The following is a 15,931-nucleotide window of genomic DNA, read 5'->3' as shown; positions in this document are numbered from 1 at the left end:
TTTTTTCTCTTTGACTCTTTGCAATGTGATTCTTCCCTAACTTTATTTAGAATTATTTACTTACTTTCCCATTGATGTGTTTTGCAAATCTTTTCTTTACTCATGATGTCTTCTCACTCTCACTCTGGAATCCTTGAATTCCTTTATTATCTCTGATTCCCCGCCCCCCCCTAGAAATTTTATCCTTTTTCTCGAGCCTACTTTCCAACATTTTTCTCCCCATCTCCTCTGTGAAGTCTTTCCGACAGAGGAAGACTCACTTGTCCCTGAATTCTCATTGACTTGATGTCTTCCTTAACTGTCAGCTAGCTATGCCTGTCTATCAGCTTGTTTTAATGTCTCCAGTGTCCATGACCAAGGCTAACCAATATAGGACAATGTGATTGATATTTAAATATAAGTTCAAAGATTTGATTGAGTGGTTGTGTGGATTTTTCAAATGAAGTTAGAGTTTAGGGACTTTGTTTTGAATTGTAATTGTTTTTTAAGACCTAAACTACTTAATGTCATGATGCAAAGACATATTCAATGACTTTCATAATACAAAGACATATTCAGTGACTTTTAGTAGTAGTAATAGTAGTATTTAATGGCTATAGAGTCTTGTGTGTAATGGCTTGAAATGATCTTTTATAGTATTTATAACTTCTGCTGATATCAGGTTTTGAATTTGGTATAAATTGAATAAAAATGGTAAAGCTTATTGAGATTTGGCTGCAATGATTAATGATTCTGGAAGAAAGAAATTTTTTTCAATGTATTTTAATAGTAACATAGCTCAGACTTTACTATTAAAAAATCTAATAGTGTCTCCATAATTTTTACAATATGTGCTGAGAATAAATTAAGTATCAGTAGAAGTTTAATCCACTCATTTGAAGAAAATTAGAATTGTTGTCTACTTTAATTTTCTACTTTAATTTTTTTTCCAAAGTGAAGGATCTTTTTATAAATCACAAAGTAGTCCCCAGTTTGTCAGTTGTCTAATAAGTGTTTATATATATTTTTTGTTTTGATTTCTAAATGGACACTCTATTTATGATTTAAAGAGTAAACTACTAAAAATATGTTTTCTTTTTCTTTTTCTTCTTCTAGCTTCAGCTATATTTGTGTATGCCTACTTCCTGTTTAGAAATAATGTGTCTTGTGTACTTTTTAAAAAATCTAACATATATTCTTTGACCTTTTCTTCCTCATTTTTTAACATAGATCAATAAATGGACTGGGAAAAATTTTAGAAACACAAAGATCAAGGTACTTTTAAAAACTTTTACTATTAATAATAAATTAGTTATTAATTATTAAGTATTGATAAATTCTGATTCTAAGATAAGAAATATCCAGGTACAGTTTTGAAAAATGGGGTGTGAAAATATTTTGAATTAGTTTGTCATGTTTAATTAACATATTTCTGGTAACTAAAAATACAGTTGTAACATTGTTTAACAGTATTTTTGGTTAACAAAGAAAAAACAGGACTTTCAAGGAAGTAGTATAGAAATCTATCAGGTTTGCTATTAAGAATCTTATTTTGAGATATTTAAATAGCTCTTTAATGTTTCATAGTTGTAGAAACAAATGTCATAAAAATACATGAAACCCTTACCTTTAGGTTTTTTAAGTGTTTTTTTTTTTGTTTGTATTTATTTTCTGTAGGTTCTTCGACTTTTATTTTGTGCATTGCTTTAACAATAGATGGGCTCTTTAGGCATCTGTAAAATAGAATTCTTAAATGTTATTATGATTTCAAAAACTTTTTGTACAGGGATATTTTGTTAAGCTTGTTTTTTTAGCAACAAAGGCTCAGCAGCTGATAGACCCAGGAATATGCAGCCAACAGTCTGACTCCAAGTCCTAGCCAGTCCCTAGATCAGAAATTCTTTCCTTGGAAATGCAGCAAAGGTCTTGGCTGGGTGGCTTCTCTGTTCTGACAGAGATTAGAGGTGCTGACAGACTACCAGAAGTGTTAGGCAGTAACAGCAACAGCTGTTTATATGCATGTGAACAGCTGGGGAATTAAGTGAGTGTGCATTCTCTAAAACCTCTCATCTGCTGGCAGAGGTAGTAGAATGCCCTTAGTGTGAGTCCTTTGCAAGCATACACCAGATGTGCTCCCTGCATTTTCAAATTCCATCATAGAAAATCTCTGGGAACTATAGTTCTTATCTCAAGACTGTCCGCTTTTGTCTATGCAGGCATCTCTCTTAACAAACCATTTCCTTTCAAAAGCAGCAACAGCTGCAACAACCATTCTCTGGCAACCTGGCAACCTGTGTCTGTACCTGTGCCTTTTTTCCTTTCTACTTTGCCTAATAAACCTGTCCTTTTAAAATGAAAATAAATAAATAAATAAATCTCTAAAAACCAAACTAATACCATGAACCATTACTATAGCATTTTACTGTTTCCTTTTCCTGTAATTCTTTTCTTTACAGAATGACACATAACCATATAATGCTTAAATAAGCTTTTAGAAATCATTTTCATAAATAGCAATGCCTTTGTTGGAATAGCATTTATTTGATAATATATTTTAAACTATCTTGAATTGATTTGTTTAAAGTCCTTGGATTTTTCTTGATTAGCTTTTCTTATTGATTTTAATTTTGGAACTGTCTATATCCTGCTTAAAGATTTCTATTTTGGATAGTTTATTTTGTAACAATTTTGATTTTTTTTTGGGGGGGGTGGTAATGGCATTTCTAACACTTCTATTTGTTCTATTATGGAGCAGTAAATATGCAGTGATCAAATTTTGTTACGTCAAATGGAGGAAAAAGTAAATAAAATTCCCCTTCCATTTCTTCAGAGTTTGGTGTTTGTCAGCACATCTGAGAATCAGGGACTTCCTGAATTAGTACTTGCTTGCTATGAGGACTGAAGTTGGATTATCCTTTTTAGTGAAGCTCAGACCAAGTAAGAATTCTTACTATTGGGTCATGGATCTTACATTAAATCATCCCCAAAATTCCTTCAGGTATAGCAGCTAAAACATTTGAGATTATAAACTAGAGTTCTGATTTTTAACAAAATAAATCACTCTGATAGAAATTTTATTTTTAAAACTTTTATTCTCTTAAATATTTTTTTAATTGACAAAGGCTGACATAGTAAAACTGCTGTGAACATGTGTAAAAAGTTTTACCTTGAGTATGTAAGATTAGTTAAGGAGTAAGAATGGGGTATAGTGTTGTCTTATTGGTAAGATTGAAGCTGATTTTGAGGCAAATGAAAGTTTAATGAACCATGTAGACTTCAGAAGTAGGAGTGGAAGATTAGAAGTAACATAGTTAGTTTTTCCTGTGTGTGTATGTGTGTGCACTTAGAGATTTAAGTGAACTGAAATAGTAAGTCAAACCAATTCAACAAACTATTTCTTGACCATTCTACAGTTGCTAAGTATGTCATGACATTGAGGATTTGAGCAATGACTAAGCCAAAAACTCCACAGTTAAGGAGATCAGTTGTGTGAGGGAAACAAGCAAATAAGTAAAGCCCAATATATTCTATATTTTTAACGCAACAGATATGCATAGGTTCCTATAAGAGAAGGAAGGCAGAAGAACAACTACTCAACTCTTGAAGAGTCATAAGATTTTGACAGAGAAGGTGATCATTGACCTGAGTCTTGAAGAGGGAGTAAGAGTTTACCAGATAGGTTAGGGTATGGGTGATTTTCCAGGTCTAAGGAAGATTTTATATTACAGGAAACTGAATATTTTAGAATGACTATCATACATGTAGGCAACAAGGAGTTATGAAGGATTTAAAAAGCAGTATGACTTTTTAGAGATGGATTGTGTGTAGTATGATTTCTCTGAGTTAAAAAAATAAGGGAAAGAGGAGCACCCATGGGGTAGGGTGGTGGTAGAATTGGGTTTGATAAAGGTGTTCAGTTCAGTTTTGCAGACATTGAGTTTGATGTATCCCTGTTGTTTTTATAGTTTAAGGCAATTGACCTGAGTTTTAAAATTTACACAGTTGGACGTCTAAGTCTCTAAAACTTTAAGCTATTTCCTTACAGTAAAGGCAATAAACTTGGGGGGAAACTTCATTCATCACCTGTTTGCCTGTGAATGTGAAAAAGGAAATATATTTCATGTTAAGATATTGATCTCATGTAAATTGATATTTAGCAATTTCTTCATGGAACATAAACTTAATTGCTTGATCATTTTTCTTAATTCTCCTCATCTAGAATGTCCAGAGTTTGAAATGTTGTTACAGTATGTTAACATACAACTTTGGAGTATTCTTCTTTTAATAAGATGAAAATGTGTCTGCCTTGTGCCAGCATAAGTAATAATCTTAACAAAATTTTTTTTTGCCACAAGTATAAATATTTGGCAGACTGCTAAGAATGAGCAAAGCAGGCACAGCTGGTCAGTCCTAAGTTAAAGGAGGTGATTTAACTTCATGTTTTTTGAATTTTATAAGTTTTGAATTTGACAAACTCGTTTTTCTTTGTTTCTATAGTTTAATTTTGAAATTATATCTGTATTGTTTATATCGTTTTTCTTTAACCATTACTTTACCTTTGATTGTAAGGAAATCACTGTCTTCAATTTAATAGGCTTGAGCAAAAATTAACACTCAATCATTGGTCTTCATAAATTCATTTTTATATATTTAAATGAGATATAATGTAAGTTATGATATGATAGTCTCTTCTGATTTGAATCATTACTTTCCTTAATAAAACCTAGTTACATTAAGTAATTCTAACAGATACAATATTTATGCACATAGAGCACAGACATTTCAAGCTATGTGAAATCCATTCTGAAGGAAATAAAATCAAGTTACATCTTTTAGATGGGGATAAGAATCCTAGAGTAAATATATATTATTTGATTGCTTGACTCCTCATAATTTTATAAATTTACTTGTTATATCATGGAAATGAGGCAAATAAAAGAAACAAAATTTTGCCAAAGATACCTCAGAGACAACATGTATCCTCCGAGGGCAGGGGTAAGATGTGAAATTAATTGATAGTCTACGAATGGAATGTCTTCTCACAACTTGAACATAAAATGCCCAGCCATTGGGCATCACTTCCAGACTTCTTTCATGGAGAAATTTAATAACTCCCATTTATCTGGTATCTGAAGACTAGCCAGTAGAAGCAAACTGCCTATCTAGTAACTTAAAGCAATGTTCGTCAGTTCTAAAGCTCATCCTATCATATATCTCCAGTCAGCTTTTTCTTGCAACTCATTCTTAAATAAGAACCAGTGGTATTGTCAAACATTTGAGAAAAATGTTCACCATAAAAAGTGACTAGAAAAAAATAATAAATGACCCCAGAGAACATAGAAGAAAAATAGGTAATTAAAATCTTCAGAGAGAGACATAAAAGCTACTGAATCTGTAAAACAAAAATATGTTGCTATGAATAAAGCAGTTAGAGATAAGTACTCTTGGAAAATAAAATATATGTTGGACCAATATAAAACAAAGTAAAGGAGTTCGAAAATTAACTTCAGTAATTCTCCCAGAGAGTAGGATAAAAACAAAGAGACATAGCTTATGAATGAAAATATAAAAACAATCTGGGAGTTCCATTGCAACCTTAGGCAGCACTGCTGACATGCTTATGACCTGGAAATGTGAGAGCCTTACAGCCCGTGGAGCAATCTTCAGCCAGCAGAAGCTGGAGCCCATGAATAAATGTGCTCATTGTTTCAGGGCAAACAATTTCTTGATGATTCCCATGTGGTTTCCAAAAAAGGTCTTAGTGGGATGAAAGCCCACTAGAAGTGTGTATAGTGGTGATGAGATACACATCCTTAGATGGGTTTTCCCTTCCTCTTTCACACGTCCCAGTTCCCTACCCCTAATCTGGGATCACGTCATAGAATAACTTGGCACCTAAAAAAATTCCAATGGTAATGCTCCTATATACTACGGTGTTTTGTTTTGTTTTTTTTCCCATTTGTCCCCTTTCCTCATTTCATTTTTTTTGCCCAAGTTTTATAACAATCTGTCATTTTTTTATTTACATAGATTTTACATCATTGGTCTTTTTTTGTTTGCTTTTCTCAGATGCTCATTTCATTTTTGAATAATTAATTGCTTTAAAAATGTTCAGGGTTTTTTGTTTGCTTTTTGGTATAAGAATTTATTTGAGGGCCCTCCCTGGTGGTGCAGTGGGTTAAAGCACAGCACTATGAAGCTACTGAAGCCACTGCAACACAAGTTCAATCCCCTGCCAGGGAGAGTGACCCACAAGGCGAGACAGACCTTGCCTAACCTGCCCGCTGCTCCCTCCGCAGTGTATTTCAGTCAGTCTGCCTGTTTTGTTCCCTACTCTTTCTCTGGTGAGTCCTCTCACCACTCCTGCACCTTTGGCCTGTACCCTAGTTCTGTATGTGTAAATAAATAAATCTTTAAAAAGAAAATTTATTTGAAAAGATTATAAGTTTTCAGAATTGACAAGACAATTGAAAGTAAAACAACTGTGGCTTGTTGAAGCAGAATAACCAGTAATTTTGCCTGATCTTATACCAAAATACCCATTCTTAAGCCTAATGTATAATTCTTTAAAAATAATTTTTCCAAACAACCTGTTTAGTACTTGCCTGTCATTTTTATGTGTTTCCCCAAATTGTATAATATGCTCATTAATCTTCATATCTACAATTTTGGCAGAAGTGTCTAGTTTTTTTTTTTTTTGTGATTGATTTTATTTCACAAATTTTCACACTATTTATTGTTTTTTTTTCCAATAGAGTTGATCTCTCCAATGTATTAGATCTTCACGCCTTTGACAGTCTTTCTGGAGTAAGGTATGTTTCCTGTATTTTGATCAATTTTTACTGTAACTTGCCTTTTATTCCACAGTTAGGAGTGTACATGAATGGTTTACCTAGCTGCATACTTGACTTAAATTTCTTACTAGACCTTTCCTGAGTATGTTCTTAAAAATTTTGTCGATTGAATGTTTAGAAATCACAATGAATAATGAGAAATCATAATTCCTATAGAAATTATATACAAATGGTAGCTCAATTTAGAGACAATTTGTTAGTATTTCCAAACCAAACGTGTGTGTAGTTGTTTCTATAAGAAAGTGCATGAAATGCACTGAAAAACAGCCAGGATGTTCCTATAGACACCTCCATTCTCTACTGATGGATCAGTTGTCTGCCTATTTTCCTGGGGGAATCTTTGCTAAAGGAGAGAAGGAGCATACCTTTCTTTCTTAGACATCAGTATCTTTTTTTTTTTTTTTTTTCGTAATCATCTTAACTATTTTTGGGTTTACATTTCATTTTGTTGAGCAGCGGCTTTACAGAACTTTTTCATCTTGCAAAACAAGTATCTGTTTTCCCCTCCCCACAGCTCATGGCAACCAATACTATACTGTCTTTTTCTATGAATTTGACTAGTTTAGATAATTCATGTAGTTTTACAGTATTTTATTTCATTCTGTCCTCAGGATTCATCCATGTTGCAACATGTGTCAGGATTTCACTTCCTTTTTAAGGCTAAATAATATTCCCCTGTGTGTTCCACAGTTTATATATTCATCCATTGATGAACATTCAGCTTGTGCCCACCTCTTATCTATAATGAATAATATCACTATGTGTGTCTAGGTGCAGATACCTCTTGGGGTCCTGCTTTCAATTCTTTTGGATATATTCCCAGAAATACTGGATGATATAATTCTATTTTTAGTGGAACCATTCTATTTTTCATAGCAGCTGCACCATTTTACATTCCCACCAAGTGTGCAAGGGTTCCAATTTCTCCATGTCCTCTCTACCACTTGCTACTTTCTGTTGCTTTTGTTAGCAGCTGCCCTAATGAGTATGAAGTGGTTTTGATTTGCATTTCTCTAATACTTAGAGACATTATCACTTTTTTCAAATGTTTTTTTGGCCATTTGTGTGTTAGCTTTGAAGAAATGTCTATTCAGAGACTTTACCCATTTTATAATTGAGTTATTTGGCTTTTGTTGTGACTGAATTGGAGGGTTTTTTTTTTTTTCTGTATTCTTAGTATTAAACCCTTAGCAGATATACATGATTAGCAAATATTTTCTTCCATTTCCTCTGAAGTAGATGAATCATAAAACCTTTCCTATATATGACAGGTATCCTTCCTGTACCCAGACGACAGGAAGGATACCTTTATCTCTAAAGATAGGAACACAGAGAAATCTGCAGGAATAGATCTTACAGTTTTTCTTAGTTTAGTTCTTGGCTCTTAATCTGTCATCTCCTTCCATGACTTTTCTACTCTGCCTTAAACCTAGCGTTAAAACACTCCAATTTAACCCTTTTTATTGGGTCTTCATGTCCTTGTGAAGACTGCTGTGTCATTTTTTAAAGCTTAAATAAATTTCTATGCTTCTGTCCTGTTAATATGGTTTTGTCAGTTTAATTTTCAGCCCTAAGGAGGTTAGACATTCTAGGAGGTTAAAAGAAAACTTTCTTGTTTGAGTGAAGGGTAGTTACTATCCAACAATATGAAATGTTGAACATGGGGGAAGCATATGGTATTTCAAACTTATTTCCTTAGATAATCTTTTTCCACACTTGCTTAAGAGCAGTTGTAATCAGTAGTGACTTTTAAAGAAGTAGTTATTTAATGTGATTGCCCACTGTAGATTAGGGCTTTGTATAACTTTTCATTGTACTCAGTTGGTAAACAGGAGAATCCTTTTCTGAGCAACCAGCTGGGAAGGATTTAATTTGACACTTTCCCTATTAAGACCCCCCAATGAGACTCATTCCCTCAAATAGTTCCTACAAGCCTTTTCTCTTTCCTAAACATGGTGTTACTAATTTACCCCTCACTGTTTTTCAAAAACATCTGCTGCAGGGTTTTAAGTCCTTTCCTCCTCCTATTGTACCCAAACCAGTAACTGAAAGTATGCTACAGTTGTTATGGCTATAATTTGTATGCCATATTGATCTTGCTCTTTTCATATCAGAACAGTGCTTAAGATCCTAACTTGTTGTATTCTCTCAACTACTGGTAACTTATTATATAGAAGGCACTATGGAAATTGTTTTTTCATTAGTTAGATATACTCAAGAGAAAGTACTTATAAAAGAAAATTTAAACTTATGACTTTCTCTAGCTACCAGCGTTATTTTTATTTGAGGAAGCATGGGGAGAGTTGATGAAATTTTGAGCAATAATAAAATCTTTACATATATTTTTTAGGCCTATATTATATGTATTGGAATGAAAAAGAAACCTGTTCTCTTAGCCATAAAATAGTGTTATTATTATTTTTATCTATATTATGTACAAGTTATGTGACTGTTCATTTTTAAGATAAGTTAAGAAAGCTATCTGTGGATACTTTTCTCTATTAGAATATGTAAGCAGTGTATAAAATTGGAGCTATAGTAAACGTTAACTGTTGAAAGCATCTTCTTTAGTTTTGTATCTTAAGTGATGAATAAAGTTAAAGTCAAAAGTGTTTGCTCTCTGAATTTAAAATTGTTCATAGTTTACAGAAGAAACTTCAACAAGTACCAACAACACAACCTCACATTGATCAGGTAAAAATCATCTTCAAACGTGTCTTTTAAATTATCTCTTTAATTAAATTGATTCTGTTTAAGACTTTTGATAACTCAGAAGAAGTAATTTTGAATTATGCAAAGCTAACACTTTTTAGAATGTGAATTCTTTTGAGGTTTTCTAATCTAGTTTCTTAATGCATGATAGAGATTCATCAAACTGGGGTTATGTAAGATCTTAAATCATGCGTTCTTGTTAACTGCATTCTTTAGATCATTCAGCATATTTTGATGCATTCTTCTGATAGGAATTATTGGTTAAAAGCTGCCTGGGGAATCTATATGCATTTCATTTTTTTAAAAAACTGTATTACATGAACAACATGATTAAGAAAAGCATCTCAAGTATATTAAAATAAAATTTGACTTGGAGCTTCACCTTCAGTTAACATTGTAAATTTGAACTCCTATAGAATTGTTTAATAAAGTAAGGGTTTTTTCATGCTTTAAAACTCTTAATTCCTGAGTAAATATTCAAGATGCTTAAACAAATTATAGATTTCACTATACCCATCTTTCTTTTATATAGATTGCTTTTGGTATTATTTTAGCATAACTTCTTGTTGTATGTGAGTGTGTAGTGTCCACTGTCCTCTCTTCTCTGTCTTGGAACTATCACTCACTTTAAAATCATTATGAATTACAGTAGGTATAGGGTAACAGCAGCTACTTTTTTGTCTTCTTTTTAGCTCATATTTATGGGGACCTATAGCACCATGATATCAAACATAATAGCATATTTGTGGCATTTTTCCCTGAGAAATTTATCTTAATAGATTATTTATCTTTACTTATATTTAAAATGATTAAATGAGAGAAATACATAAATATGGGAGAAAATGAACTATTTACAATATTCAATATTAGTCATAAAAATGATCTTGAAATACATTTTAGTTGTCTTCTGGATAAAGGACATCATACTATCAGTTGTAAGGATTGAAGATGAACAATACACAGTATATCCTATCAAGAACCTTGTAATGGTTCTTGAATATACCCCTATTATAACATTTATAAAGCCTTATAGTTTGAGTTAAAATGCTTTTTCCTTGCATGGTCTGTAAATTCCTTAAATGTAAAAAATGTCAATTCTTCATTACTTAAACAGGGCTTGGAACATGCTAGGTTCTCAGTGAATATTTGTTAAAAAAATAAAAAACTGTGATTCTGAAATGGGGTATATATCAGAATCACTTGCAGAGCTTTCAAAAAGGAGTTGGGCACTCAGTAGTTCCCAACCCTCTCATTTTTAGGAGTGGGATTTGGGTATATACATGTTCACACATGTTTTCAACATTTTATTATGCTATAAACTCCCCCATGCTATCTCAAAGTAGAAAGTTTCTGTTATGGTGTGATTTGGTAAGTTACTTTCTTTGATCTAGGAATGCTCAAGAAATTTTCATATAAATAAATAGTAACGGTATTACTAAAAAATAACCTACCAAATCATATCAAAAAGAAAGTTTTCTTTAGGAAAGCATTATTTTTATTGCTAGAGTAATTTTTTTTTTTTTTAATAAAAAATTTTGGGGCCCTCCCTGGTGGCTCAGCGTGTTAAAGCACACTAAGAAGCTCAAGCCATTTCAGCATGAGTTTGCTTCCCAGCCCCAGAGGTGACCCACATGGCACAGCAGACCTCTCCTGACCCACCTGCTGCTCCCCTCCCTCAGCAGTGTACTTTGTCATTCGCCTGTTCTGCTTCCCACTCTGTCTCTGGTGAAGCCTCTCACTGCCCCTGCACCTCTGGCCTGTACCCTAGTGCATAAACAAATGCATAACAAATAAATCTTTTTAAAAAAATTAAAAATTTCAAATGTACATAAAAGTAAAAAGGTATATGAACTCATGTACCCATCAACCTTACAGGATTGTATTCAAGCAAATCCTAGACATTGTCATTTACCAGTAAATAGGTCATGTCTTTATTTATTTATTTACTATACCATCATACTCATTTATAGGCCTTTTTCTCCCCTTGACTTGTTTGGTCAGAGATAAGCTGAATCTTTCCTTTTTATTTATATTTTTCAAAAGAACAGAATTATACTTTATCTTTTTTTTTATGTATGAAATGATAATAATCCTCTTTATGGGATTATAATCATGAGAAAATGAAAAGAGGAAATGACCAAAGAAAATGTACCTGGATTAGTGTATGGTCAACACACTGTGTACTCTCTCTTTTACTGCTGAGAATACTGGCAAGAATGAATAAAATGATGAGAGTTTCTCCATTTAAATACTAAGTCGATCAACTCTACAGCAGAAAATGGAGTTGCTGATATTAGGAATTAGCAACTATAGTGAAAAAGATAGATCTAATAAATATTGTTATGCAGCATAAATTTGCATGTGTTCCTTTTTATCTTAAAACTTGTATTTTTTAAAATATATTGATATTACAATTTTTAAAAATCACCATTGAATATCTCTCTTGATTTGCAGAGTATTGTTACAGTTACATTTGAAGTACCAGGAAATGCAAAGGAAGAAAGTCTAAATGTATTTATTCAGGTGAATTCAATGAATTATGATTTATCACCTGTTTTGTTATGCAGTTGTAGCTATTATTAATAGTTGGTCTTATTAAACTATGTCATATGTCACTTGGTACAGAATCTTCTGTGGGAAAAGAGTGTGAGAAACAAGGATGATGACTGCATGGAGGTCATACGACTAAAGGTACAGTATTATATTTAAAAGTATGAAAGTATACTGTGGTGATGGCACATGGGTGACTTGGTGATAGGAAACCCATGGGGATTACAATTGAGATGAAAAAAAAGTACAAAATGATTAATAAATAAATAAATAATAAAAAATAAAAATAGGGCCCTCCCTGGTGGTGCAGCGGGTTGGAGCACTGCACTGAGAAGCTAAAGCCACTTCCGCATGAGTTCGATTCCCGCCTGCCCCGGAGGTGACCACATGGCGTGGCAGACCTCTCCTGACCCGCCTGCTGCTCCCCTCAGCAGTGTACTTCATCGATCTGCCTGTTCTGCCCCCCACTCTGTCTCTGGTGAAGCCTCTTACCACCCCCGAGCCTCTGACCTGTACCCCAGTTCTGTATGTACAATAAATAAATCTTTAAAAAAAAAAAAAAGTATGAAAGTATACAGTTTTATACTTTTCAACAAGATGTTTCTTTGACCACTATATAAAATCATAGTTGGCTTTAAATAGAAGTACTGGTTTTAGTATAAATAAACTTTGTCTATTTTCATATTTCCATTACTGAAAAGAAGTTTTGAAAGTCACTACATAAAACATGATTTATTTGTGCAACTTCATTTAGAATGTTGTAGCTCAAACAGCTTGTGATTGAAATGTTGGCTCATGTTCCCAGGTGTTCTGAGCAGACTAGCCGGTTTGACTCATTCACACTCTTTTGTCTGTTGGCACACACAGGTTGGTTAGTTAGAAAAAACTTTATTTTTCCAAGGAAGTTTCATTATTGGAAAGTTAATATTAGAAATCTTGCTGTAATTGAATTTGATGCTTCTTGATGCATTTGACAAATGCTAAGCATTTGTCATCTTGTAACCAAAGTCACAAAGTACTAGAAGTATTCTTTCTCTGTGTTTGGAAATTCATTCATTTTTCTTTATGTTTGGGTTTTTATGTCATGAAAAGGTTTTCTCCAGGGGATAATGGTTCTAGGTTGTCTGTTTAAACAACAAGCAATTATTTGAGTTTACCCTAGTATCTCCAGAGTGTGTGTAAAATTTTTATTATACTCGTTATTTCTGTTATTAAGTAGATTCTCCATTTATCAATGACTTCTTGGTATCACTGGAATGACAGAGGATGAGACTATCCAGAAACTATTTAGGTTTTTCCTGTGCTGGTCTACTGGGATTAGCACTGCCGAGCAACACGGGTGAATCCCAGTCTATTCCAGATCATTCTACTACTTAATGACTTAGCTCCATGTTTATTCCATAATTGTAACTGCCAGAGCACAATACATACTTAATTGCTTTGAACAATCCCCTGCTGTTTAATTGAGGGAAAGGGGGTTATGTGTTACTTCGATAACCAGTTATTCAAGCATTCATATTAGTAGTGACCTAGATCATTTCAGAGTTCACTGGTTTGTCCTTCATCACCACACGTTTGGTTAGTCCTTATGTATATTGCAGTTTTTCTGAGTTGTCATTGTTGATTTTCCTTTTGGCATTCCTCTCATCACACCCATACTGGTGAATCCTGTGACAGTACAAAGTATTAGTCTAATAACAATATGTTTAAAATGTTGACTCCCATAGCAGCCAATGCTTCAAAGTCTAATACTTGAACACAGAATTGATGCTTGGGTTATTCTTTCCAAGGAGTGTGTCATTACATACTAAAATAAAATTTAGGAAGCAAAAAACAATCAAATCATTATATTATATACCTTAAACTAATGCAGTGTTTTATATATATATATATATATATATATATATATCATTTGAATCTCAAAAATGGAGGAAAAAAGCAAAAAACAAAACTCAAACAGGAAAGAAAAACTGAAAGAACACACCCAAACATATGATTATACCAGAAATGAACAAAAATTGTGCTTTGGGAATAACTATAAGTGTTTTTTCTCTTACTGTTTCTTATTATACATATTATAATAAGTATGTATAACAAGCATTTCAGAGAAAACATTTTATCCCTACAGGCGACAGTTTATCAAGTAATATATTTCTCATTTCTGCAGATCAATATAAAATGAACTTATATCCAGATAAACATAATAGTTCTTCTTTCCTTTACCATATTCATTAACTGCAACCCAATTAAAAACAAACAAAAATTTTTTTTTTAAGATTTATTTATTTATGCGTACAGAACTGAGGTACAGTGACATCCAGCCCTCCCTGGTGGCGCAGTGGGTTAAAGCACAGCACTGAGAAGCTAAAGCCACTTCAGCAATGAGTTCAATCCCAGCGCACCAGAGGTGATCCACCTGCCGCAGCAGACCTCTCCTGACCCACCCACTACTCCCCTCAGTGGTATACTTTGTCATTTGGCCTGTTCTGCTCCCCACTCTTTGTCTGGTGAATCCTCTCACTGCCCCTGCACCTCTGGCCTGTACCCCAGTTCTGTATGCATAACTAAATAAATCTTTTTAAAGAATAGTCTTATTCATTATAACAGTTTATATAAACTGCATATTGAAACAATTTTAAATATATCTTCAAGAGCTGCAGTCACCCTACAGCTGTTGGTGCCCTTACAGATTCACATAACCCTGTCCCAGGATCTGTCATTTCTGGCTCGCAGATGCACACCAAAAGCTAGAAGTTAAACAGCAATTCTTGCTCACAGTTCTGGAGGTTGGGGTTTGGGGCTGTGGGAGCCAGATGTTGGACATTGGAGAGGAGTTTCTACCCAGCTCAGAGATGCCACATTTCCTCTGTAACCATGTGGCAGAGTGGGAATGACTGTCCTCCTATGAAGCCACTGACCCCAATCAGGAGGCCCCACCCCACTACCCTGATCCCCTTCCCACGTCATCCATCTGAGATGCTCTTGTACTGAGGGTCATGTAAATAGCAGACAGACTACAGAGCTGGCAGTTGTGGGGCACAGCTTTTAGGTGGGGCCTGGCTGCTCAGAGTGGACACCTGACCTCCCTCCCTCTCTCTCAAGAATCGAGATGTGCCATTGGTCTGCCCCCTCCTCCTGCCACTGATAGTCATTCCTTCCCTTTTGTGTCAAGGTGTGTGTCATCTTACTCTTTGTGCTCCATTTCTACATGTCCTTTGGACATGTGCTCTGGATTTTCTTTTACAGTGTGCTCTTACTTGAATGGTTCACATCCTTTTGTTTTATTCTGTTGGCAGTTACTCTAGTTTCATTATCAGAATAGTAACACCTGATTTCTTCTTTCTCTAGGACAAAAATATTTTTCAAATAATAGAAACTTTAGGAAACTTTTTCTTTAATGCACAATTAACTGGATTTAAGTAATTTCAACAGTATCTCCTTTATGAATTTGTATTTTATAAGAATAATTAATCCATTAACTTTGATACTCGATTTCTGCTTTTAAATTTGAACCAAGACCACATTGATCATTCTCTTTTGAGTAGGGACTGGTGTCAATCAAAGACAAAGCACAGCAAGTAATTATCCAAGGTGTCCATGAGCTGTATGATCTGGAGGAGACTCCAGTGAGCTGGAAAGATGACACTGAAAGAACGAATCGATTGGTTCTTATTGGTAAGTGACAGTTAAAATAGCAAAGTGAAAAAATTATTTAAAGAGGTACAATAAACATTATTCATCAGGCCCTCCCTGGTGGCGCAGCGGGTTAAAGCACAGCACTGAGAATCTAAAGCCGCTTCTGCATGAGTTCGATTCCCGCCTGCCCCGGAGGTGAC

General features: G+C 34.0%; 1 protein-coding gene across 1 annotated transcript in view; it reads left to right on the top strand.

The window, feature by feature from the left end:
- Positions 1-15,931, top strand: part of LOC101633391 (putative COBW domain-containing protein 7) — a 33,579-nt gene that overhangs the window by 14,662 nt on the left and 2,986 nt on the right. The window contains exons 6-11 of the mRNA XM_012721668.1: positions 1,210-1,254; positions 6,735-6,791; positions 9,476-9,527; positions 12,000-12,068; positions 12,171-12,236; positions 15,641-15,770. Coding sequence (XP_012577122.1) covers positions 1,210-1,254; positions 6,735-6,791; positions 9,476-9,527; positions 12,000-12,068; positions 12,171-12,236; positions 15,641-15,770 — 419 coding nt within the window. The remainder of the gene's footprint in view (positions 1-1,209; positions 1,255-6,734; positions 6,792-9,475; positions 9,528-11,999; positions 12,069-12,170; positions 12,237-15,640; positions 15,771-15,931) is intronic.

The sequence above is a fragment of the Condylura cristata genome, unplaced genomic scaffold (genome assembly GCF_000260355.1).
Source record: "Condylura cristata isolate star-nosed mole 26May11 unplaced genomic scaffold, ConCri1.0 scaffold00006, whole genome shotgun sequence".
Lineage (NCBI taxonomy): Eukaryota > Metazoa > Chordata > Mammalia > Eulipotyphla > Talpidae > Condylura > Condylura cristata.
The sequence above is the reverse complement of the archived record's forward strand: the minus strand, read 5'-3'. Positions and strand labels throughout refer to the sequence as shown.